General features: G+C 45.4%; 1 protein-coding gene across 1 annotated transcript; it reads left to right on the top strand.

Moving 5' to 3' along the window:
- Positions 1-63: 63 nt before the first annotated feature.
- Positions 64-21,848, top strand: snx1a (sorting nexin 1a). The gene is made up of 15 exons (XM_015952188.3): positions 64-201; positions 17,862-18,438; positions 18,524-18,645; positions 18,720-18,783; positions 18,860-18,903; positions 18,973-19,114; positions 19,183-19,261; positions 19,349-19,424; positions 20,266-20,379; positions 20,452-20,545; positions 20,611-20,816; positions 20,898-21,041; positions 21,127-21,207; positions 21,277-21,348; positions 21,433-21,848. Exons 1-15 carry the CDS (start codon positions 76-78, stop codon positions 21,481-21,483), a joined length of 1,992 nt encoding a protein of 663 aa, XP_015807674.1. The 5' UTR covers positions 64-75; the 3' UTR covers positions 21,484-21,848.
- The last annotated feature ends 2,912 nt before the right edge of the window (positions 21,849-24,760 follow it).

Raw genomic sequence — 24,760 nt, 5'->3', positions numbered from 1 at the left:
GAGTAGCTGACCGAGAGCCAAGCGGACAAGGAGACGTTACCTCCCCTCGAGCTTCAGAGACCGACCCAAGTGAAGATGGCGTCCAGCTCGGAGCGCAGCCCTCCTCCTTTCCCGGAGTCCGAAGACCCAGAGGTGCTGGAGGCAGCAGTCCCGGACCGAGACAGCGACGAGGACGAGGCGGACGACCCGTTCCTGAGCGCGGTATGCTGCCTTTAGACTTCAGGCTATCGCCTCCGGTAACGGAGAGAACCGGGAAGGGAACAACCGAAAGTTTCTGGAGCGTTTCGTCGAGTTCTTCCTCCGGTTCAACTTTACTGGACTTTAGTAACAGTTTCACCGCCGTGATTTCATCCGCGCGCCACGTCCTACCGAGGTGTGTGTGTGTGTGTGTGTGTGTGTGTGTGTGTGTGTGTGTGTGTGTGTGTGTGTGTGTGTGTGTGTGTGTGTGTGTGTGTGTGTGTGTGTGTGTGTGGCCTGCTTGGTGAGTGGGCTGTCGCAACATTAGGAACCCGGAAATACATCCCCACTATCAGTTTGCTGCCTTTTGATTTTTTTTCGGTTTGACTCATAGATGCTTGCAGATATCTGTCAGAATGTATGTACAGTCTATGGTCAGAATGCGTCATGTGGAATGTATGATTTCCAAGGAAGACCCTGCCTTTCTCGCCTGTGATTGGCTAGAAGGACTTTACTAAGATTGGCTATAGGAAGCCTAAATCACTTAGGTCAACGGGGCTAAAAACGCTATTTTATAATCCGCTTAGCCTTATGCCCTGGATCGCACATATGTTGTACTGCAATTTAAATGAAAAGTTATAATGGGTGTTTCGACCACGCCAGTCACGTACTTTGAGATTTATTAGCTTGTAAAAGTTCATAATTAGCATGACTACACACCAGAAATCGGCACGTTGCGTATGTGACCACATAATCTCCTCTCCCCTAGCGTAGCTGCTACTTACCACATGGCCAGATTGAAGCCTGATTTATATATATTATTTTAGCCTTCTCCGTGAGTCCGCAACGAAGAGACGTTACACGGAGTGTCGGAAAGGTTCTCACATTGGAACTTCTGCTCAGTCAGCGAAGCTTTGGAAAGCAATTTCCCCACCAGGACAACAGAGGGCGTAGTGCTGTTCTGTAGTACCCTGCCACATATTTATATGTCGATGCCTGCCACCCAGAGGGGCCAGATAGGATTTTCAAACTGGGGGGGACAAAATTCCAATGTACCCTCCTCCAGACACACACACACGCACATACGCATACACAAACTATTGCTAGTGCCTTAACTAGAGCTCAGCCAGTTTGTGTAATTTCATCCAATGGTTTACAACATAACACTATTATATACGTGTTTGAAGCCATTATCCAATGGAACGCTGGCAACAAAGCTCTGCCCGATCATCACTATCCAAGTCAGTCATTTGTTATTCTCCCAATCGATTACTAACCAAAACCTCATGCTTTATGCAAAACATTAAATGATTTTCAGCATACCAATCTTTTCAGAAAACGTAAGTCCTAAAAAAACTGCACATAAAATATATTTAAAAAACAATTATCACTTAGAGCAGTAGTTCCCAAACTTTTCAGCCTGACCAACAGATGTTCCTTCATATTTTTACATTTAGACATTTTCATTATATTTGGAAAGTTGTCATTTATATACCGTAAATCCTCTAATATTGGCCTGTATTCAATTAACGGCCGGGTATCATATTTTGGCCGGTGTCGGCGGAGGTGAATAATGGCCGGTATTTTATTGTAGCCGGGTGGAATGTGGTAACAAGCAAGTACCACGGGGGGGGGGGGGGGGGGGGGGGGTTGTGTTATCCGTCTCACTTTTGATTTGCCAGTGATAGACCGCGATTTGGCAGGTGCGGAGATGAAGAGGAGGCGAAAATTTGATATCAAGTTCAAAGAGAACGTGCCGATTATGTTGCAGAACACTGGGGAGCAGTAGGGGTTGTATGATCTAGTCGACTTCACTATAGTGACTTTTTATGCCTGCCATCGACTAGACGCTGTCACGTGATAATGACCGGCAAGATGCAGTCCACGGAAAAGACAGCAGCCTGCTGTCAGCAGGTGACAAGCTCCTGCGCGTCGGGAGGCAACGCGCTGTGCCAGAGCGTCGGTACTGACACCCGCCGTAAAATGGACATTTAACCAAATTGTGACGTTTACCCTCTTGAAATTTAACATTCCCCTCACCCCATCCTAACCTTAACCAGCTTGCGCATGCAAACCTCTGATTGTTGACGCGCTCCAGACATCTGCGTCCTGAGCACGGCCACAGTAACATGATCAAATCATGTGTCGCCACCTCAAAGACTAATTTAACACGCGATCGTTCATGTCGGCTCATTTCCTTGCATGTTTTCTGTCTTTTATTCTTTTAGTTGTGCCTGATGCGTTTCGCTGCTGTGGAGCGAGGCGCAGCACCTTGTCCTCCGGTGACGCACCGATCACCGATGCGGCCGGCAAGCAGCGCACACTGCGCTGTTTTTGCGGTCGGTAGATCTTTTAGAACTGCAGTTCAAAGGTAACTCATAAGGTGAATATATATGAACCCAGGTAGCAGTTTTTCTTTAGGACTGAGAGGAGATGCAGGAAGATAATAAACAGATACAGGACAGAAAAATAGTCAAGTAAAAACAAGTTAGTTTTTGTACCTGGTGGTTGCAACAGACAGACACCATAATCAGAAGTGAGGAACAGAAAATGAAATAATTATTTTAATGTTTAGAGCAGCAGGTACTCTGAGAGGCTGCAGGCGCATCAGTGAGTTTGTGGCGCTGCGCGAGGGGGTGGGGTGGGGGGGTGGAGGGCTCAAGCAGAAACTACCGTTGTTAAAAGAAATGTGTTTAACTTTGAAAATGTGGGCACAATTTTAATTGTCAAAAACTCCAGCGAACCATTAGTTCATTTTGCTCAAATAGAAATAGAGGCCTGCCTCTAATTCTGGTCCTCCTTCCAATAAAGGCCTGGAGCTTGATGAGCTTGAGTCAAATACAGGCCCGGGCCTGTATTAGAGGATTTACGGTATACATAAATGAAGCTCTTTAAATTTTATATTACCTATTTTTTATGATTATGTGGCACACTTTGACTTCCATATATAATGCATTAGCATCTGCTCCTTTTTTACAATTTTTTTTTAACATTTTCGCTACGTCTGTCATGTTAGCGGTGTTTTTACCATCATTTCTATATCCATCACGTCCCAAAGAAGGTTAATCAAACATTAAACCCAACATTTGGAGCTTATAAACTCCACACACCTCTCGTGCAGCACCAGCTGTCTGATGCTGCAGCAGCGTCCATCTTCCCGGCTGGATGAGTGAATTTCTTCATCAGAGTCAATATTCTGCTTCATAATCAGTCATTACCAGACAAAGTGATCAGTCAACAAAGACCAGACCTGCCGGCAATTATATGTTTTTATCTAATATTTGCGCTCTTCATGTTGCGGGCATCTCCACTCCTCGGCGGGAGGCATTTTTCAAACTCTTAAAAACTCCAAAACATTGCTCAGCCTGAAGGTTACACATCTCCACTATCTTCTGATGTAAAGAAGTAACTTCATGAGAGATCATATTTGTAGAGGAGACTTGTTAAAGTCAGCAATGAGGCTTTGGTGCTTTTAACGAGTATGTCCCAACACTGACCACAACGTACTGAAACTAGAACCAACATGCATAAACAGACAGACCGGTCCCGCCTACTTACACTTTTTTAAATACGCAGTAATCGTTGCTTCATCCTGCATCCTAGCAGCAACTACTTTGGCGCCTCTGGAGTCGGTGTTTGTTTACGTCATGCTGCATTCAATATAATTGGAAAAAGGAGCTTCAAGCGCTTAACCTCTGATATTGTTTTCTTTCTGGCCTTAGTGCGGGGGACGGATCGGGTTCGATCTGAATCTGGGGGGGGGGGGGCAGACCCCCCCCACCCTATTGCGCACCTGCTGCCTCCATAACACTCATGTATCCGGTCCCTGATAATGTATTTAGTGACGTGTTTATAGATTTCAGAGACTTTATAACACGGACAAATTAGTCCTTCATTCTCTTCCACCTCTTCATGCGGTCGCCACCTCTACACCCACATTTCCCGTCCTGCTCTTGGTATCTAAATGCATCTTTAAAATTCACAGACATCATATGTGAAATCCATGGCACAAAACAAGCGGGATTAGAAAATGGCGTTTTTAGGCTCGTTGACTTACATTCATTTTTTGTTCTCCCGGAGACCCATGGTGCGGGAGTAGGCGGGCGTGGTTTAGGCTTTCTATTTCATTTAGCAGCAAACCATCTTCCCTTGCTACCTGCACAAACATTTGGTCCTCCTAACACCAAAAGAAAAGCAGTTTTGGGGAGTTTTGTAAAGAAAATGTAAACATAGCTCTATAACAATTTTTAAAATGTATTTGTGCTTTATTTAACCAGGAAGGTCCCATTGAGATTAAAACCTCATTTTCAACAGAGTCCTGGCCAAGAGGCAGCAACAGTTACAGTTACTAAATGTTAGTTACACAGACATGTTATGTACTAGATTACAGAAGGCAGTTACAACACAGGAATCAGAGTTCTCAGTCTGGTTTTAAGCGTTTTCAAGGAGATAAATTCGGTTAATTTCCAGTTTTTCTGCAGCCTGGTCCACGCAGAAGGAGCAGAGTGAACTAAAGCCCTTTAGCCCAGTTCTGTGTGAGGAAACGGAACACAAAGTAACAGTTGATTGGTGTTGCAGACTGTGAGAAGTTACACTTCTCCATGAGATTAAGTCACAGATGTAGGTGGGTATTATTCCAAGCATGGCCTTATAAATGAAGGTGTACCAATGTCCCAACCTCCTGGTGGATAAAGAAGGCCATCCCACTGGAGAATAAAATTCACCATGATAGGTCAGTGGTCTACAGTTAGTAATCAGAATCAGAATAGGTTTATTGCCATTGTCAGTGAACAAACAATTCACAATCTAGGAACTTGCTTTGGTACTAATGTGCTACATATAACATGAATAATAATAAGATTAAAAATAGAATAAAACCAGAATAAAACTTTCAGCTATAAAAAATGGCAGGTAATGGTAACATGGCCAATAACTTGATGTTGTGTCGAGTACAGAAGACCAGCATGGTTTTGTGTTTATAATCTATTCACAAGTCTAACGGCAGATGGAAAGAAGCTGTTCTTATGGCGGGAGGTTCTGGTCCTGATGGACCGTAACCTCCTGCCTGAGGGAAGCGGCTCAAAAGGTCTGTGACCTGGTGAGAAGGGTCAGCTGCTATCCGACCTGCACGCCCCCGAGTTCTGGAGACGTACAGATCCTGGAAAGATGGAAGGCTGCAGCCAATCACCTTCTCAGCAGAGCGCACAATGCGCTGCAGTCTGTTTGTCCCTTACTGTGGCTCCGGCGTACCACACAGTGATGGAGGAGGTGAGGATGGACTCAATGATGGCCGTGTAAAACTGCACCATCATCTGGGCCGGCAGCTTGGCCTTTTTCAACTGCCGCAGAAAGTACATCCTCTGCCGGGCCTTTTTGAGCAGGGAGCTGATGGATGTCTCCCACCTAAGGTCATGTGTGATGGTGGTTCCGAGGAAGCGGAAGGAGTCCACAGTGGTGACGGGGGTGTCCGTCAGGACGAGGGGGAGAGATGGGCCTGTGACTTTCCTGAAGTCCACAATCATCTTCACTGTCTTCTGAGCATTGAGCTCCAGGTTGTTGCTGCTGCACCAGTACACCAGCCGTTCCACCTCCCTCCTGTAGGCGGACTCATCACCGTCAGAGATGACCCCAATGAGGGTGGTGTCGCCCGCAAACTTGATCAGTTTAACAGAGTCATGGCTCGAGGTGCAGCAGTTTGTGTACAGGGAGAAGAGCAGAGGAGAAAGTACACAGCCCTGTGGAGATCCTGTGTTAATAGTCTTAGTGGTGGAAACATTCTTCCCCAGCCGCACGCACTGTCTTCGGTCCGTCAGGAAGTCAGTGATCCACCTGCAGGTGGAGTTGGGTACGTTGAGCATGGAGAGCTTATCTTGGAGCAAAGCAGGGAGGATGGTGTTGAACGCAGAGCTGAAGTCCACAAACAGGATCCTAGCGTAGGTTCCCGGGGAGTCCAGGTGCTGCAGGATGAAGTGGAGGGCCAGGTTGATGGCGTCGTCTACAGACCTATTAGCTCTGTATGCGAACTGCAGAGGGTCCAGGAGGGTGGAGGTGAAGGACTTGAGATGAGGACCAGGCGCTCAAAAGACTTCATGACTATAGACGTCAGCGCCACAGGCTTGTAATCATTCAGTCCAGTGATACAGGGTTTCTTAGGGACAGGGACAATGGTGGACAGGCTTGTAGTTTGTGATTTGCCTGAGCCCTCTCCAGACAGAGGCGGTGTCATTGTCAGAGAACTGCTCCTTTAGACGCTTATTGTACCGAAATCTCGCCTTCTTCAACTCTTTTGAGAACTGGTACTTAGCGCCCTGTAGCTTTCTCTGTCCTTCGCTCTGTGGGCTGCTTCTTTCTCCCTCCTCAGCTGTCTCAGTTTGGGTGTGAACCAGGGGTTATCATTGTTAAAAGTGACCCTGGTTTTTGTTGGAATAATGCTGTCCTCACAGAATTTTATATATGACGTCACAGTGTCTGTATATTCATCCAAGTTGTCTGTGGCAGATCCAAACACGTTCCAGTCTGTTGTGTCCAGACACACGCGAAGCTCCTCCACAGCCTCGCAGGTCCACTTCTTAGAAGTTCTCACTGCAGGTTTGGAGAGCTTCAGCATCTGCTTATATGAGGGGATGAGGTGAATCATGGCGTGGTCCGAGAAGCCGAGAGCAGCTCGCTGCATGGCTCGATAAGCTCCACTAACTGTGGTGTAGCAGTGGTCCAGCGTGTTCTGCTCTCTTGTCGGGCATTTAACAAACTGTTTGTACTTAGGCAATTCCTGGCTCAGATTTCCCTTGTTAAAGTCGCAGAGGATAATAACGAGAGAGTCCGGAAAGGTCTGTTCCTTACTTAGGATCTGCTCCGCGAGCGCACGTTGAGCCTCGTGCACATCCGCGCAAGGCGGGATGTAAACAGCGGCCAGAATGAATGAAGCAAACTCACTTGGGGAGTAGAATGGCTTACAGTTTATGAAGAGGAGTTCCAGGGCAGGGGAGCAGTACTGGGAGATCAGTCACATCCGAACACCAGGCATTGTTGATGTAGAAGCAGACACCTCCACCTTTTGTCTTTCCTCCGGATAAGACTCGCTGTCTGCGCGGAGGAGCTGGAATCCCTCCAAATGGAGCGCGCAATCCGGGATCTGCTCATTGAGCCACGTCTCCGTGAAGCATAAGACAGAAGAGGAAGAAAAGTCTCTGTTCCATCTCATCAGCAACGCCAGTTCATCCGTCTTGTTACTAAGTGAGCGGACATTGGAGAGGAAGATCCTAGGTAAGGGCGTACGTGAGCCGCGTCTTCGTAGACGCACGAGCACTCCCGCACGTTTCCCTCTCCTCCGGCGTCTCACTTTCTTAATTAAAAAGTGGACCAAATCCACTACACCCACTAAAATTGGAAGTAGGTCCATCAGCGTTGATGTTCGGAAGTTTAGAAGCTCTTCACGGGTGTAAGAGCACGCTGACACACAATTTACAGACAAAAACAAACAAAACACGACGCACGTTAGCACCAGGGCGACCTTCCTCAGCGCCATCTTGGTTCACATCAGTCTTACGTAGACACTGTGCTGAGGCATTCCTATACAAATTGTCTCCATAATCCAGAATAGACAGAAATGTTGCAGTAACTTGTTGGTTTGTTGCCTCAAAAGAAAAACAGTTTATTCGTAAAAAGAGTTGGAGGGAGTCATGGAGCCAGACACCAAGGTGTTTGTATGTGTGGACCACCTCTATGATGTTTCCCTCAAGAATGGTCACTGAGGGCATCCTTAGAGGTCTGTTTTAGAGTTAGAAAACAGCATTAGTCTTGTCAGCACTGAGGATCAATTATAACTGCGGAGTGTTTGTTGGACCTCATTAAAAGCATTCGGTAAGAATTCAGCAGCTTTAGTGGTGGGTGTTCCACAACAGTAAGTGATTGTGTCATCAGCGTAAAAGTGAATATTAGCATCTGACACATTTTGTCCTATGTCGTTAATATACATAATTAACAAGAGGGGTCCCAAAACTGAAACCTGTGGTACTCCTGTGTGGACACTCAAAAATTCAGAGGACAACCCATCACATTTAACGTATTGAGTTCTGTCCTTCAAGTAGTCTGTGAACCATGATGTTCAGACAGTCCTGAACAAAGAAGTGTTTGTTTTAAAATAGCATGGTCTACAGGGTCAAAGGCCTTAAACAGATCAATAAAAAGTGAAGCACAGTGCTGCTTTTTATCCAGAGCAACAAATATGTCATTGATCACCTTTGTAGCTGCAGTGCTGCAGTGCTTTTTTTTCTGAAACCTGATTGCAGACTTGAGAGAAGGTCGTTTGAATTTTAAGTCGTTCACGGGGATGACCGTTAATGAATTTTCACAGCCGATACCGATAACCGATAATTCCCACTTCTTATAACCGATAACCAACCGATAATGGCATTTTAAAAACAACTGGGAAAAAAATATATAAGTACAAGTAAGTATAGTTCTGACTTAATCCAATAAACCTACAGCACTATGTTTATCTGAAAAGAAACTGAACACATTGTACAAAAAGTCATTTTATTAACTTGTTTTCTGCATAAATGACATGCTTTGACAATCTGTCAACAGTGAAATGCTGTTACAATTGCCAGAACAAACAAGACTATCTTAACAAATAAAAAATAGAGTATTTTCTCCATATAAAAATTATTAGCCTAAATCCTTGCTTACTCTTTAAATATAATGCTTGTTTACTTTTCAAATAAAGTAAATATTGCTTAGTCTTCAACTTATAAAAGTGGGCCTTAACAAACTGGACTTTTCACAAACATAACAGCAGCATGTCCTTACAAGTCAGAATGCTAAAACGGCAGAACAACACCATTTAATTTATTTCTTCTTTATTAATGGGGTCGGATCAGTGGGAGGTTTCTCTTTACAGAAACATCTCTGCTTGGCAGGTGTCTGAAAAGTAGCGACAGCTGGGTATTTCATGACGTGCCTCCAAATGGTGCATTAGCTGCTGAAAGCTTACCGTGTTTTCCGGAGTATAAGTCACTTCGCAGTATAAGTCGTACCAGCCATAAAATGTATAATGAAGAAGAAAAACATGCATAAGTCGCACTGGACTATTAAGTCGCATTTTGGGGGGAAATTTTATTATTTTTCTTACAAAATCTGAGACCAAGCATTTCACATTGCAAGACAAGTACCGGTAACAATAACAGAATAAACAACCAGGGTGCAGCAGCGCACCACGGTCTCCAGCAGAGAATGGCGGTGTTTCAAACCCTCCCAGCGGGACTGGGAGCTCATTCCTGGGTCGGAGCCGCCCGGCCTGCAGCAGCTCGCCACAGGCTTCAGCAGGTGATGGTGGGGCAGAGGAGCTGAAACCTGGACCGGAGCCGGCCCGCAGCAGCATGCAACGGTCTCCAGCAGGTGATGGCGGGGCAGAGGAGCATATTCCTGGTCTGGAGCCGGTCCGCAGCAGTGCGGTATACATAATTTGGTATATAAGTCACTTTGGTATATAAGTCGCAGGACCAGCCGGACTATGAAAAAAAAGTGTGACTCATAGTCTGGAAAATACGGTAGGTCCTCTACGGGAGAAAAGGGCTGGTCGGCAAATGCTAGTGAAATGATAGTTCCATGATTCTGTCATTAATCCCCTTAGCTCGTGGGTCATTCTGGTTGAATTTACATTTATCAAATGCCTCGCCAATAGTTACCACTCCAGAGGCTTTCCGTTGTCAGGAAGAGTGCTAGCCTCAGCACTGGTGGCAGCTTCATATTCCTTCCACATGTCGCAGTGTCTGGTTTTTAAGTGATTTATAAGATGTGCTGTAGCTTGTTCTTTTTTTACCCCCTCGTGGCACTTTGCTGAACATGCGTTACAAATAGGGCTGCAAGAATTCGTCGACGTCGACAAATATCGACAATAGAAATGGTCGACAATGAATTTCATTGTCGACGTCGCCAGACGTGTTTTTTCTGACCGAGTGAGGCATCTCACTCCATTACAATATCTGCCGAGAGTCGCACGTGCGCAATAGCTTCTCTGCTAATCGCCAACTGACAGAAATGGCGGCGTCCGACACAGCAGCTACACGTACCAAAACATCTAAAGTTTAGGAGCATTCTAGCCTGGATTTGGCGAATAAAAAGATTACCTGCATTTTTTGCAAAGCAGTCCACTCCTTGCATATCACGGCAGCACCTCGGTGATGCATGAACAAAGCACGTCGGACAGTTGAATGAAACAGTGTGTGACTTGCCTCGGTAAGATAACACGAAAGCCAATACGTTTTGTTTTGGATGTACGTTGTACATTTTTTTAAACATATTCACACTTTAAAAAAGAGATTTAATGTTATGCCCGACTGTGCCTGACAAAAGTGTTTTAATTTTATTTATGCATTTATGTCTATACTGACTGGGCACTGTGCTTAATCAGTGTTAGACAGGGTGTTTTTATTTACTTTTAGTATGAATTGGCCTATCAGCAGCAAAGTTCAATAAAATACGCATTTTCCATTGAAGTACCCATCTTTCTTGTTATCATTTTTCACACAATTAAAGCAATCTCATGCTAAATTTAAGAAAAATTTTATAATTATCCGACTAGTCGACTAATCGTTTCAATAGTCGGTGACTAGTTGACTATTAAAATAGTCGTTAGTTGCTGCCCTAGTTACAAACTTTCTCGGACACGCTATAGAAAGGCCACACGCTGCCATATTGATCCAGTGTGTTGACTTGCATTCGCTGATCTGTGACATCACTTGCATGCGACAGAATCTTGCAGAATGGGCGGGGGTGAGGAGGAAACATGATGACGGGATTGTTAGGTGGAAAACCAAAGAGTGAGTGTGCAGTTTGAGCTTTTTGTAATCAGTGGATTTTTTATCAACTGAATCATTAGTATGTCATAATTGTCTATTATTGGCCGATAATTATCTGTAACCGATAATATCGTGCATCCCTAGTCTTTCAGTTGTTCATTTACTAGGGTCTCTAGAAGTTTCACCAGGACACAGATCAAATATTGTTCTGTAGTTAGTTAATAGAGCTGGGTCAACACTTGTTAGTGAAAGACACAAAAGCAGACTTCTAAACTGATGGTATTTGTTTGTTTTTAATAGAAAGGTAAAAAAGAGGCTCTGCTATGAAATCAGCAGCCATTTTTAAAAAGTTGAGTTCTATCATGTCTGGACCAGAGGGTTTTCTGGGATCCAGAGTTCTAGTAATTGAATGTACTTGCTCTACAGTAAGAGGAACAAGTTAAATGGTAAATGGCCTGTATTTGATATAGCACCTTCTAGAGTCCTGGAACCCCTCAAGGTGCTTTGCAACACAATCAGTCATTCACCCATTCACACACACATTCACGCACTGGTGGGGATGAGCTACAATGTAGCTACAGCTGCCCTGGGGTGCACTGACAGAGGCGAGGCTGCCGAGCACTGGTGCCACCGGTCCCTCCGACCACCACCAGCAGGCAACATGGGTTAAGTGTCTTGCCCAAGGACACAACGACAGCGACAGACTGAGCGGGGCTCGAACCTGCAACCTTCCGATTATGGGGCGAGCACTTAACTCCTGTGCCACCGTTGCCCCAGTGTTAAGAGACACCAGGGGTCGTGTGGGAATCGGTGCAGGGGAACAGGGGGTGTTCCAGTAGAAGTAAACACCGAACAGATTGTTTAAACAGTTTAAAACCTCGGTTTTATCATAAACGGGGACAGAGTTGTTTAGGATACATTTAGGAAGAGCATGAGAGGTGACGTTGTCAGATTACTCTGTGGATTATTTAGGCTCTCACTTGTGACAGATAAGCAATAATCTGATTTGGCCTTTTGATGAGAGTGGTACATTTATTTCCTAGTGTCCCGAAGATAACCCAATCAGAGGGTAGATTTCCTGTTCTGGCTTTGGCCCATGCCACGTTACGCTGATGGATAATATTTTACAGTTCGGGGGAGAACCAGGAATTTTCTCGTCCTGTGATTCTGAGTTTCCTGAAGGGGGCATGCTTATCTACAATTTCCATGAAAGTCTCCTTGAAGAATGCTGATGCTAGCTCGACATCTGGTAACAAATCTGTTAGCCTCCAATTAACCAAAGACAAACCCTTATGATGAGCTTGTTCACAGAGTTGTTTAAAGTTTCTCTTTTAAATGATGCATGATTTGGATTTAGGCATTTTAGAGCTCCTGATAGTGGCTACAACACAATGATCGCTCAAGTCATTGCAGAAAAAGCCTAAAGATGAGAATTTATGAGGGACATTTGTTAAAATGAAGTCAGTCAAGGTGGACTTATCAGATGGTAAAATGGTAAATGGCCTGTATTTGATATAGCGCCTTCTAGAGTCCTGAAACCCCTCAAGGCACTTTACAACACAATCAGTCATTCACCCATTCACACACAGATCTGATTGGACGAGGACGAGAATCTGATCGCTCGGACGAGGACCAATCAACGGAGGTTTCATTCACTGACCAATGAGCGGACAGGATGCTCCGTACATCTCCGAGCAAACATGAAGGAGAAGTTGATTATTATTATGTTTTATATAGTAAAATCAGAAGTAAAATTTCACATAACTCTAGCAGCACCTTGTGAAACATCATATATACCACATTTTTAACTCTGAACCGCTTAAATAACCTTAATTCCCTCCAACCTGACACAGCCAAACAAAACAACGGAAGTTTCGATTTCGCCATGGAACAGAACGCGTAGACGGCTTTGCCGCTGGCCGCTGCCGCGGATCGCCTCCCGTGTGTCAGGTAATAAAAGCGACAAATTTCGCTGATCGCGGTAGTTTGTCGCCTCCCGTGTGTCGAGCCCATAAGTCGGACAGATTTCCCTACATGTGTAGCTCACGGGTGACGATGGCTGAAGATATCGCATTAGCGTTCACACTTGTTCAATTTTCAATTTTAATTCTGGTGCCTGTTAGCAGCTGAAACACATCCTCACGTGCTTGTGGATTTCATATATTCTATATGAAAACTTGACTGTAATAATTAAAGGTTATCAGCTGTAGTTTTAGTGTGCTCATAGGAAACGTGACAAAAGAAAACAAAACACATTTCTCTTTATGGCCTATATAGTTGTCATCATCAACATAACATGATTTACAGAATACATGTGACCAACTAACATTTCATGTTCTACCACCGGATGTTTGGATCAAAATGTGAACCAATCAGATCTTCGATCAGGTGAGAGCCAGGCATTTCCCGTCATCTAGGTTTTGCAGCCGAGGGAGAGCAACTGCAGCGCCTTGCTCCAAAATCTGCGGCCGCCTTGATCTCACGAGGTTATCGTTGCCTACGTACAGTATGCATGACGTCAGAGCAAGTCGGCGTCAAGTCGGACACAAATCTAACTGGCATGCACTGCTCTCCGATCACCGCTGGTCTAATCTGCGCAGAACTGGCTCATCTCGAACACAGCCAATGGCTCGAGTACAGCAAAGCGGAGTTGGTGATGTACTGCGTTGTATGCAATGACAAAATTGAGTTTTGTTGAGGGAATAAAAAAATTTCAAACTTGAATACGTTATTATGTTTGTGAATGTGTACAAAATAAAGGTTTATTACATTTTAAACGGTTCAGTTGTAATTTTGACTCGTTTTGGCAGCTGACCAGCGGGGCCGGTAAATATTCAGAGTTACCGGCCCGGATGGCCGGTTGGTTTTGAAGTTAATGTCCACCCCTGACACATAAAAAGCACTTTGGATTGCTATATCTGTCTCACCGAGACAGATCTCAGACAGATCCTGAGACGCTCCTGCCTGACATATATTTTTTTTATTCACTGAAAAAAATCTGACTAGTGATTTCTCTTGGCGTTCAATTTATACATTCAAACAGCACAACACTCTATTTAAACTACTTACAAGTAAATCTGTTATTTGTCCATCCATCCATCTATCCATTTTGATCCGCTTATCCGGAGTCGGGTTACGGGGGCAGTAGCGTCGAAAGGCCCAGACTTCTCTCTCCCCAGCCACTTGGGCCTAGCCTAGCAAGCCAGACTAAATAAATGTATTATTCTTTGCAAAGCAAGAATTTGGTCTAGTTCACTAGGCTAACTTGGGCCAGCTCCTCCGGGGGAATCCCAAGGGGTTCCCTGGCCAGGTCCGGTAAGAGGTCCGCTCCGACAGCTTTTGGCATTTTTGAAAAGTATCCCAGGGGCACGGTAAGGGTTGGAGATGTTTAGTCTATTTAATTTCTGACTATATAAAACGATTTCTTCGGTTTTAAAGTGTGAAGTAAACTCCGAAGTAAAATCCAAGCCAATCCCGTTCATTTTGTTTACATTTGGTGCCTGCCAACATGACGTCTACTCTGAGAGTCACGTGAGGTCCGGAGCTCTATAATCCAAACTCTTATGTTTATCTTTGGTAAGAAGCCGTGCACGTTCAGTTGAATTACTTTGAGACAAAACAATTGTTGGAAATCAGCAGGAGTCTGTGTGCATTACAGCTCCAGTCCAGGGTTTGGTTGCACATTTCAGATAATAGTAAGCATGAGACAGTCATCAGTGTTTCACTTTTTATTTTGAGGTAGTCATAACGTATGTTGGATCCTTGTGGTACGTTTTGCTTAGTGAGAGACTAAGATTGTATAAAGCAAGAAAAGGTTAGAGGTTAGATACATCTCCAAGTAGGATTGACCACAAGTTAAAGATCTGAGTAAAGTGAGTTGGTGTAGTTTCAGTATCCCTAGGTGAGTTAACTGAGCATATTATTCACCATGGGGACACAACATGGTCCCAAGTCCAAAACAGCCAGAAAAAACAAGGAAGCAATGAAAAACATTATAATCTTCATCTTGCAAAGCACAAGGTCAGCAGAATAATGTTTTTGAGCAGTAAATGCACATGAATCAGGTTCCAGGAAGGTGCTGAAGGCTCTGTCAGATTCTGGGGGTAGCAGCAGGGCCAATCTGGGTTTAAGAGTATGATCCAGTGAAAGTCCTTTGTGTGATGAAATCTGCTTCAGGTTTTATGTCCTCTCGATCCAAGCAATCTTCAGTCTCCTATCTTACAAAAAATCTACTCCGTAGATTAATGCTTGTGAGCGGTTCAGCTATTAATCCAGGTCACAGGAAGGTGTGAAGGCTTGGTCCCAAGGATGTGTTGCATTTAGCACCTACTTAACTAAAGATAAGCCTCACAGCCCAAGCACCAGGTACTTAAAACAGGCCTGGCTAGGGCTGGGCGATATGGCAAAAATAGAATATCACGATTTTTCCAATATTTTATCACGATTTCGATTTTATCACGATTTTTTATCCATGAATAGTATAACTTCAATTGCGTATTAAAGAAGAGAAACATTGAATAAATAAACATTTATTCATATTAGGGATAGTCAACACAGTGCTAACACACTTGTATTTTAAACTCACACCAGAGATGAGAGAAACAATTACAAAAATCAGTTTTTCTCGTTTTTCATGTAACTTAACATAAATTAAAATCGTAAACATATTTAAAGTGCAAACATGTCAATTGCAAACGTATTGTGCAAACATTAACTTGTTCAAAATACTCTGCTCTGATGTGCGGCTGGACCAGAGATCGCTTATGGTAGCAAAAAACTGCGCATTCTGAATATTTTCTGCAACTCTCACTTTGCATTCAGCGTACATGCGTGGAATGGCTCTCCATATATTTAGCTTTTATACAGACGACACTTTATTCACTGACTCAGTGTTTTTTTTTTTGCATATTTTTCGGTTTAATCCATCTTCTTGCTGCTTTATATCTTATTGCCTATTTATTCAATGTTCGTATGTCCAACATCATGCTGCTCTGCTGTTATTTTTTTTAATGCCCCTCAGGGAAAAAGTTTTTCTGATTCCGATTCTGATCGTGACTTGCCTTACCCGTTTTATCTTCATTTGAAGTTAAAGACCGCGAGCTTGTTTGAGAAAAAAAGGTGCTCATTTTTGCACATTTAGCTGCATCTGTTTCCAGCGCTTTCCTCTTTTTAATTCTTGCCTTCTCCGCGCCACCCTTGCTCTTTCTACTTTCCATCTTTCCATCAACTGCGTGTCACGTGGTGCGCACAGGCGCATACAGGGGAAAAAAATAACGATCTGCAGCCTGCAGGCAGAGCCAGCCAGAGACAACTGGGAGGAGCGTACGAGATCAGCCCGGCGGCCTCAGTGCCATGACTGAACACCGGCACCTAAAAATAAAATGATATAAAACAAAAACGAGAGCACCGGCCCATGCGGCCCAAACATCGCGCGGCCCACCGGGATTTCTCCTGACCCTCCCGATTAGCCACTCCGGGCCTGCGTTCCTCTTCGGAACGAAAACCTCGTTGTCGCTCGCAGCCGAGGCCGAAGCCATGTTTGTTGTTCACACACAGGTGAAAACAAGCGGGGCACTAATATATTACTATGACTCACTCTGATTGGTTAAGGGTCAAACAAAGGCGTGTCATTCGCCGGAGGTAAGTTCCCTTTTCATTCAGAGGCAGAAATTCAACAGCAGAGCTGTGAATCGTGATAAAAAGGTCTCTCAAAAATGACAGACCGTCAGATGTGTAGATCGTAAAACGGTCTAAAATCGTCATATCGCCCAGCCCTAGGCCTGGCCCAGAAAGTCAAAGCAGAGCCAGGCTTTTTTGTGACTGCAGCAGGGCTGAGTTATGGAGGCCACTGGAGAGCCAGGATCCAAGCGGCAACTTGCCTGGACTATCCAGTACGAAGATGAAGGAAAGCCCAGTTCAGGCTGTCAGAAACAAGTCAGGCAGAGACCAGCAGAATTCCAGGACAGGGCCAGACAGGAATCAGCAGGACCACAGCCGAAAATGTTGAAAGTTCTTACCAGGGCCAGTCAAGGTCCGAGCCACAGACAAAGGAAGGTCAGGTCAAGGTGAGAAGGATCCAGGGTGAATATGGTCGAAGTTGGTGGGTTGCTGTAGTTTGTGAGAGGTTTGGGATCGGCCACTCCACACAGCAGGCCTTTGTTCTGTAGGAATGTGGTCAAACAGGGCCTACCCCAGGCCAGTGTCTTTCCAGCAAAGGTTGGGATTGAGAAATAATCCAGGACCATCCGCCAAATTCTATCAGTCAAAAACTTCCCAAAAATAATGAGTGTTACTTCTATCATCTGCTTCAAAGTTTTCACAAAATGGAAAGAAAATATTAACTATAAGATCAGACAAAAACGTAAAACAGTCAGGGACAACCAACAATGGACTAGTAGGGCTGCCATCTTGCATTCCAAAATTCTGTCCTTCTGTCCCGTTTAGCAAAATATTGATGTTTCTTTTATTTAAAAAATGTAAAATGTGAACTTATAATAGTTCCTTGTTACATCTATCACACGGTTGGACTTGTATCTCTTGGTTCTCAATCACCGAGGTTATCGCAGTGTAAATAGTGTAACGTACCAGTGGTCAAATCTACACCAGATCAGTATGTGTTGATTTAGCAAGTTAATCTGTCAGTACTCATGCACATTATAATAAGATAGTTATTAATGTTTAACATCCACATCACATAAGTGTTCAAAACATTCTCATTCGCACTAAGAGTACCATCTTTGTATCTGAAGGAAGGACTTCTGAGGTATTGTTGGTAAATCCCTCAAACGTGTCAAATTCTGATTTGTCAAAATTGTAAACAGTGGCTGTGTCTACATTTCACCAGTGTGTGACAACTACAAGGACTTTGTTCTTGCTCGTCTCCAGAGTAATACTCCGCTAACCAGAAAGGACACCCCAGCAGCACCTGCCAGTCCGGATGACTCTCTGGTCACCAGCAGCCAATCAGAGCACAGATCAGCCAGCAGATCCTCTGAAGACTTTATGGATGTGCTCAACATCAGTGCCAAAGCAGCTTTAGAAGACCCGGCAGATGATTTTGTTGACATACTGAGAGGTGGTGCTTCAGCACAGAGAGGGGAAGATGATGCTCCAGCTGAAGGTGGTGCAGCAGACCCACCAGCAGCTTTCACTGCTCCAGTCATGGAGCTCAGGGATGGTTGGTCAGCTAGCAGCACCCAGAAGCCACTTGTCAGTGAGAAGATCCCCGACCCTCTGGTTGAGCTCCTCGGTGAGGCCTCGACTGTGACCGATGAAGCCACAAAGCCCAGTGGGGAAGTTGTGGACTTGTTTGATGATGAGGGGAGCAACATCTTCACAGGGGCTGTGCCAGCCGAACCTGCAGACATCTTCACCGAGGAAGACGACACGATGTCAGACACCAGGAAACACAGCGTCAAGAACAATGGAGTCCACTCTGCAGAGAACACAGATATAATTGCTGGTGAAGTTTATCCTACAGTTTCATTAATGCACCAGTATAAACAGCATTGATGCCCTTTTCCATCCAACACGTTTGTCTCCAACAGAAGCCACGGTGGAGCTCTCCCTAGACAGTCCGCGGAACGAGAGGAAGAAGAAACCGACCCCCACGCCCTCCCTCCCAGCTGCTGCCAGCCTGACCAAACCTGAGTGCTCAGCTCTGGAAGAGGTGTGCACGTTTTCACAAAAGCCCTCCTCAGGAGGCTGGCTGAGCTGGTGTTTAGGTCATCTTCTCTGTTTTAGGTGGAAGAAGAAGAGGAGGACCGATGTGACATTTCTGTTTCTGTCACAGACCCTGAGAAGATCGGTAGGGTTGTTTATTTTGGCTCTAGGCAGATGCATGATGGTCCACTGACTGATGGAGCTGCTCTTCTGTTGTCCAGGTGATGGGATGACTGCCTACATGGCCTACAAGGTGTCCACAGAGGTAAAGCCAGGCCCATCTCAGTTTCTGAGGTTCTGTTTAAGCTTAAATCTAGGTTTTTATCCCTCTCAGACATTGCTGCCCATGTTCCGCAACAAAACGTTTACGGTCAGGCGACGCTTCAGCGACTTCCTCGGCCTCTACGAGAAGCTTTCTGACAAACATGGACCCAGCGGACTGATTGTGCCACCTCCTCCTGAGAAGAGCATCCTAGGTGAGACTCAGCAAAGCTTCTCCGCTCTGGGCCATGGCTCCATCAGAACCTCTCTTTGTCTCCTACAGGGATGACCAAGGTGAAGGTGGGGAAGGAGGACTCCTCCTCTGCAGACTTTCAGGAGAGAAGAAGAGGTGCTTTGGAGCGGTGCGTTGGCGAGAATGCTCAAATGTCTCCGTAATGCTTTTTGACCTGTTCGCAGCTGGACCATGAGCTTGTCTTCATGTTCCACAGGTATCTCCAGAGGGTGGTGAACCACCCGCTGCTCCTCCAGGACCCTGATGTCAGAGAGTTCCTGGAGAAAGACGAGGTGAGTGCACCTGTTTGGAGGCAACTGAAGATCATTTTAATCTGAAGAAGAAAATATCATTTCTATTGCGCCTCTCAAGATAAAAATCACGCGTCGTTTCACAAAAACAGAAAATGTAAAAATGTAAAAAAGCATTTAGAAAATGGTTAAAAATATATTTAAAATGAGCAAAAAATAGACAATTGTGATTAAAAAAATGTTAAGAAAGAGAGAGAGTGAATAGGAAAGAGGGAAATCAGTGAATCCTGAGGAAGGTGGAATAGGTGGGGAGAGCAGAATAAAGAGAGTGGTGAAGAAGGTCATACAAAAACCAGCTTGAACAAGTGAGTCTTCAGCTGCTTTTTAAAGGAGACCACTGAGTCCACTGATCTCAGGCTCAGGGGGAGAGAGTTCCAGAGTCTGGGGGCCACAGCAGCAGATGATCTGTCACCTTTGGTCTTTAGCCTGGTGCTGCACAACCAGTAGGCTTTGATCACTGGACCTCAGGGACCTGCTGGGGTGTAGGGACTAAGAAGATCACCAATGTAAGATGGTGCTTGTCCATGTAAGGCCCTATAGACCAGAACCAGGATCTTGAAATGAACCCTGAAGTTGACTGGCAGCCAGTGAAGCTGGAGGAGAAGCGGGGTGATGTGGGTGTGTTTGGAGGACTTGGTCAGAAGTCGAGCACAGGCATTCTGAACCACCTGTAGACGGTTCAGGGAGGTTCTGCTCAGACACGTGAAAAGAGAGTTGCAGTAGTAGATCATATCCAGTTGTTGTGAGGAACAAACAACCTATGAGGTGCACCTGACCTCACCTGTGGTGAGTTTGTGTGCGTTTATGGGTCTGTGTGATGTAGTTACCCAGAGCCGTGAGCACGCAAGCGCTGAGCGGCGCCGGCTTCCTGAAGATGCTCAACAGAGCTACAGACGCTGTCAGTAAGATGACCATCAAGATGAACGAGTCTGATGTGGTAAGTTCAGCCGCTACGGTGCGATGGTCCCACCTGTTGCTGGGTCCAGACTCACTGTGTGTTCTCCTGCAGTGGTTTGAGGAGAAGCTGCAGGAGGTGGAGTCTGCAGACCAACAGTTCAGGAAGCTCCACACTATGGCCGAGTCTCTGGTTGTCCATAGAAAAGGTGGGTCCTCTAACCCCCAGCGGTTCTGGAGGTCTGTATGCTAACATTTAACCCCCACCCCCCAGAACTCTCCTTAAACACAGCCGGCTTTGCCAAAAGCGCTGCCATGCTGGGCAGCGCGGAGGACAACACCGCTCTGTCCCGGGCCCTGTCCCAGCTGGCTGAGGTGGAGGACAAGATTGAGCAGCTACACCAGGACCAGGCAGCAAACGACACCTTCGGCTTCTCGGAGCTCATCGCTGATTACATTCGGCTGCTGGGGGCGGTGAGGGTAAGGGCCTGGAGATACCGACAGGAGCTTCTGCCTAGAAGCAGCTAGATAGAAATGTGCATGTCCCTGTCTGTTCTGCAGGGAACGTTTGACCAGCGTATGAAGGCGTGGCAGCGCTGGCAGGACGCTCAGGCCATGCTGCAGAAGAAGAGGGAAACTGAGGCCAAGCTGCTGTGGGCCAACAAGCCTGACAAGCTGCAACTGGCCAAGGAGGAGATCACGGAGGTACGTCCCCACAAGCACAGCAGCAGGTCTTTGCTGTGAAGCTCAGAATGACCTCACTTCCTGTTCCTGTTTCCTGTGAGGACAGTGGGAGGCCAAGGTGACTCAGTACGAGAGAGACTTTGAGAGAGTTTCTGCCACCGTCCGTAAGGAGGTCCTCCGCTTCCAGGTACGTCTTCCACCGGTGTCCACATCAGTCACCGGACATGTCCACGCTCTTAAGCTGTTTGTCCAACAGAAAGAGAAGACCAAGAACTTCAAGAGACAGATAATGGTCTACCTGGAGTCTCTGCTTCAGTCGCAGCAACAGGTGAAGTAGCAGCAGCTGGGTTCTGGTTGGGTATGGACAGAACCACAGGTTGGGTCATGAGCTGTTTGTCTCTGGTGTCTCCAGATGATCAAGTACTGGGAGGCATTCCTACCTGAAGCTAAAGCCATCGCCTGACCCCGGTTCTGGTTCAGGCTGCCTTCTCCTCTCGACCTCCGCTGCCTTTAAACCACGTTTGCATTGAAATGGAGACAATCTGCCTGTTTGTTGAATCATTATTTAGCTCCACTGGAATGATCATTGTTGATTTTCACGTCCCAGATTCTCTCTTGGGGGTGGGGCATAGATGACATCATCTCCCTCCTCCACTGGTTAGACCGGAGGCTCAGCAGGCAACTTGACCGCGTCAACTGCATTGTGGGACGCGTCCTTCACACCTGTCCTCTAGAGGACCAGGTCCTGACAAGCATGTGTCCCTCATGGTTCCACCTGACCATGTCTGAAGACAAATCAATAAAGGTTGCACTGTTACACTTCATAAAGATCAGCGGAGTTATTTCTGAATGCTCCAGCGCACGCACGCACACACACACACACACACACACACACACACACACACACACACACACACACACACACACACACACACACATGGCCGTGGTGAACATCAGGTGTTCTTTGTCCCACAGCTGAATGTCCACACCTAGGCTGTTTCAGGAAGGGTGTGATTAAGGCCCAAAACTCACCCTCGCACCCTTCATTTTCGCGTTCCCGGCCAGTGGTGTGAGTGCGTAGGGTGTCCCGATTCTCAGGTGCGGAAGTTGATCACGCCCCTTTTGCACCCTTGATCTATACTTCACCCAAGTCTGCACTCTGCAGCGATGCGGACTTGGGTGAAGGGTGTTACCCACAAGTCATTGATGCGGGAGAAAAGGCTGTAAAAGATGTATTTTCTAATGAAATTAATTCATTTGGCACCATTAGTTGATGCTCTCAAACTTTTAGACAAAGCAGCAATGAAGTCCAATTTATTTCCAGTCACTGTTTGTTTAGAAGTTGTTTTTTAAAGGTTTTTTAACACAGCGACCAGCGTCGTTGTGATGGATTGCGTAACTGTCCCGGTCAGGTCTGCAGCAGCGCACTTCCAAGTGCATTTCCTCCAAGTGCACTTAGCTGAAGTCTGCAGAGCGAGTTTGGAGATCGGGCTGGCGAACCCGATTGGTTTGATTTTTACCTGCATCTTCCTACGGTCCTTCACAATTGTATGAGCCTTAGAGTGAATGAGGAGAGGTTTGATTGTATTTGTTAATGTTTGAAATTATGTTGTTTATTTGATGCGGTCTTGGATGTGTGGGTCAATCAAGTGGGAGCAGAAATCCTTAAAAGTGCTCATCAGTTCCGCCTGGTAAAGACTGTCAGTGAGATGGGGCGCCGCACAGTTGGTTGACCGCGTAACAGATAGTTGAGAATAAAAGTGAACCCAGAAAGCTTTTTTTGTTGACAATGTGAACTATATAGCACAGAAGTATTCAAATCAATTCAACAAGAACCAGGGCCAGATTATCATTGCAGGAGCCCCTGGGCACAATGTGCTTAGGGCCCCCCACCCCACCCGGCCTCCCCCAACATTACTGTCACCCAGAAACACTTTTTAGACATTGCAATATTAAAAATCGCTTGCTTATGTTGATACAAAAGCATTTACCTCCAGGTCAAAATAGTTTTATAACCTAATCACAAACACTCATACCTGATGATTTTCCTGTTGTGCCTCACTTATGTCTTTCTTCCTCTGTCCTCTGTCTTTTCTCCTCTTTTTCTCTCTCTTCCTCACAGTGCTCCTGTCTTCTCTTCTGCCTGTACTAACAAAAATGTTGTCAATCTGTGGGACAGTGGGGGCGAGTGAGTGCTGTAAAAGAGATCCTACTGTCACACTACAACAGAAAGTAATGCAGATTATTTAAAAGATTAAACAATTATTGAAAAGTTTGCAAAGATATCTGCAGGTATTTTGTTTGTCTCCTTTCTCCTTCCTCCTCTTGTCTCCTGTCTCCTTCCTCCTCTTGTCACCTGTCTCCTTCCTCATCTTGTCACCTGTCTCCTTCCTCCTCTTGTCTCCTGTCTCCTTCCTCCTCTTGTCTCCTGTCTCCTTTCTCCTCTTGTCTCCTGTCTCCTTCCTCATCTTGTCTATTTCCTTCCTCTTGACTCCTGTCTCCTTCCTCCTCTTGTCTCCTTACTCCTCTTTTTGTCTCCTCTTGTCTCCTCTCTTGCCTTCAGAAAATCTGCTTTATGGCCTTTCTATTAGTAAATTCATTTACAATGTCATCAAAGTCCAGATTCCTGACCAGCTGAGATTCAACAGCCATCAGTGACAGTGCTCTGAGACGCTGTTGTTTGTGTTCTCAGTTCATTTTTTATTCTTGCCATTTGTGAAAATTATTCCCCTTCACAATTTGCAACTGGTAGCAGGTGTGTTGCAAGCTTTTCAAAAGTGTGGGGGATGCTGTCTGTGCCTAAAATAATTGTTATTCATCTTGTTAGTTTAATTTCCATAATTGCTGAGCAGGTGTGAATTTTAAGACTCATCACGCATGTCTCCGTTTTAAACATGTTTAAACTATTCAGAATACAAATCCAGGCTCTGTCTCGTTAGATTGATGCGACTAAAGTTTGTACTGAATGAATTTTTACATTAAACCATGTTGAAAAGGTAAAAGGATCCGATTAAGTCGTTTTTTTCCCTCATTTACAGTCAGAGCAGTGCGCATGGCTCTGGGGTTAATCAAGTTTGTTTCTCTTTGCAACAATCTTCAGAAGAAGGCAAAACAGTTAAATGGCAGGGTTATAGATATTTCCATTTGACTGTTTATTTTGATGGATAAACTCAAGGTTGCTGGTTGTTATGAAAGAATTACCCCGACGAACACTGATACAGATGAGCTGACATTTAAATCATTACGCACATCGCAGAGGTAACTAAATCAATCAAGAAAAGATTCCCATCAGAACATCAGAGCTTTATACTGGACACTGTGCCGCTCGCAGCGCACACTGTGGACAGTGAGCTGAAGATCTGTAGAGGGGTTTGCAGCGCAGTGCAGAACCACTGCGATGCGTAAGATTTCCTCCCACTGAAACGGTCTGGAAACCCGGTCTCTCTGAGGGATGTTACTTGGAAAAATGTTCTCTGATTATGAAAGTTTGGCTGAATAGCGCTTGTTCCCGTCTCTAATATGGAGACGCATGATGCATCCAGTCTGAGGCAGAATAGCCTCTTCAGCTCAGAAAGCTCCTGTAGAGACATTTGATCACGCACAAAGTTTATGTGGAGCAGAAGCGGTCGGGCCACGGCAGGTGAAACGTTCCTAGCCTACATGAGGTGAAACGGTTTAATTGTAACATTAATATGTTACTGGACACGCTGGTCTGGTTGGTTAGACCAGTGTTTGAAGTG

This window comes from Nothobranchius furzeri, chromosome 14, assembly GCF_043380555.1.
Source record: "Nothobranchius furzeri strain GRZ-AD chromosome 14, NfurGRZ-RIMD1, whole genome shotgun sequence".
NCBI classification, from domain to species: domain Eukaryota; kingdom Metazoa; phylum Chordata; class Actinopteri; order Cyprinodontiformes; family Nothobranchiidae; genus Nothobranchius; species Nothobranchius furzeri.
The sequence above is the reverse complement of the archived record's forward strand: the minus strand, read 5'-3'. Positions and strand labels throughout refer to the sequence as shown.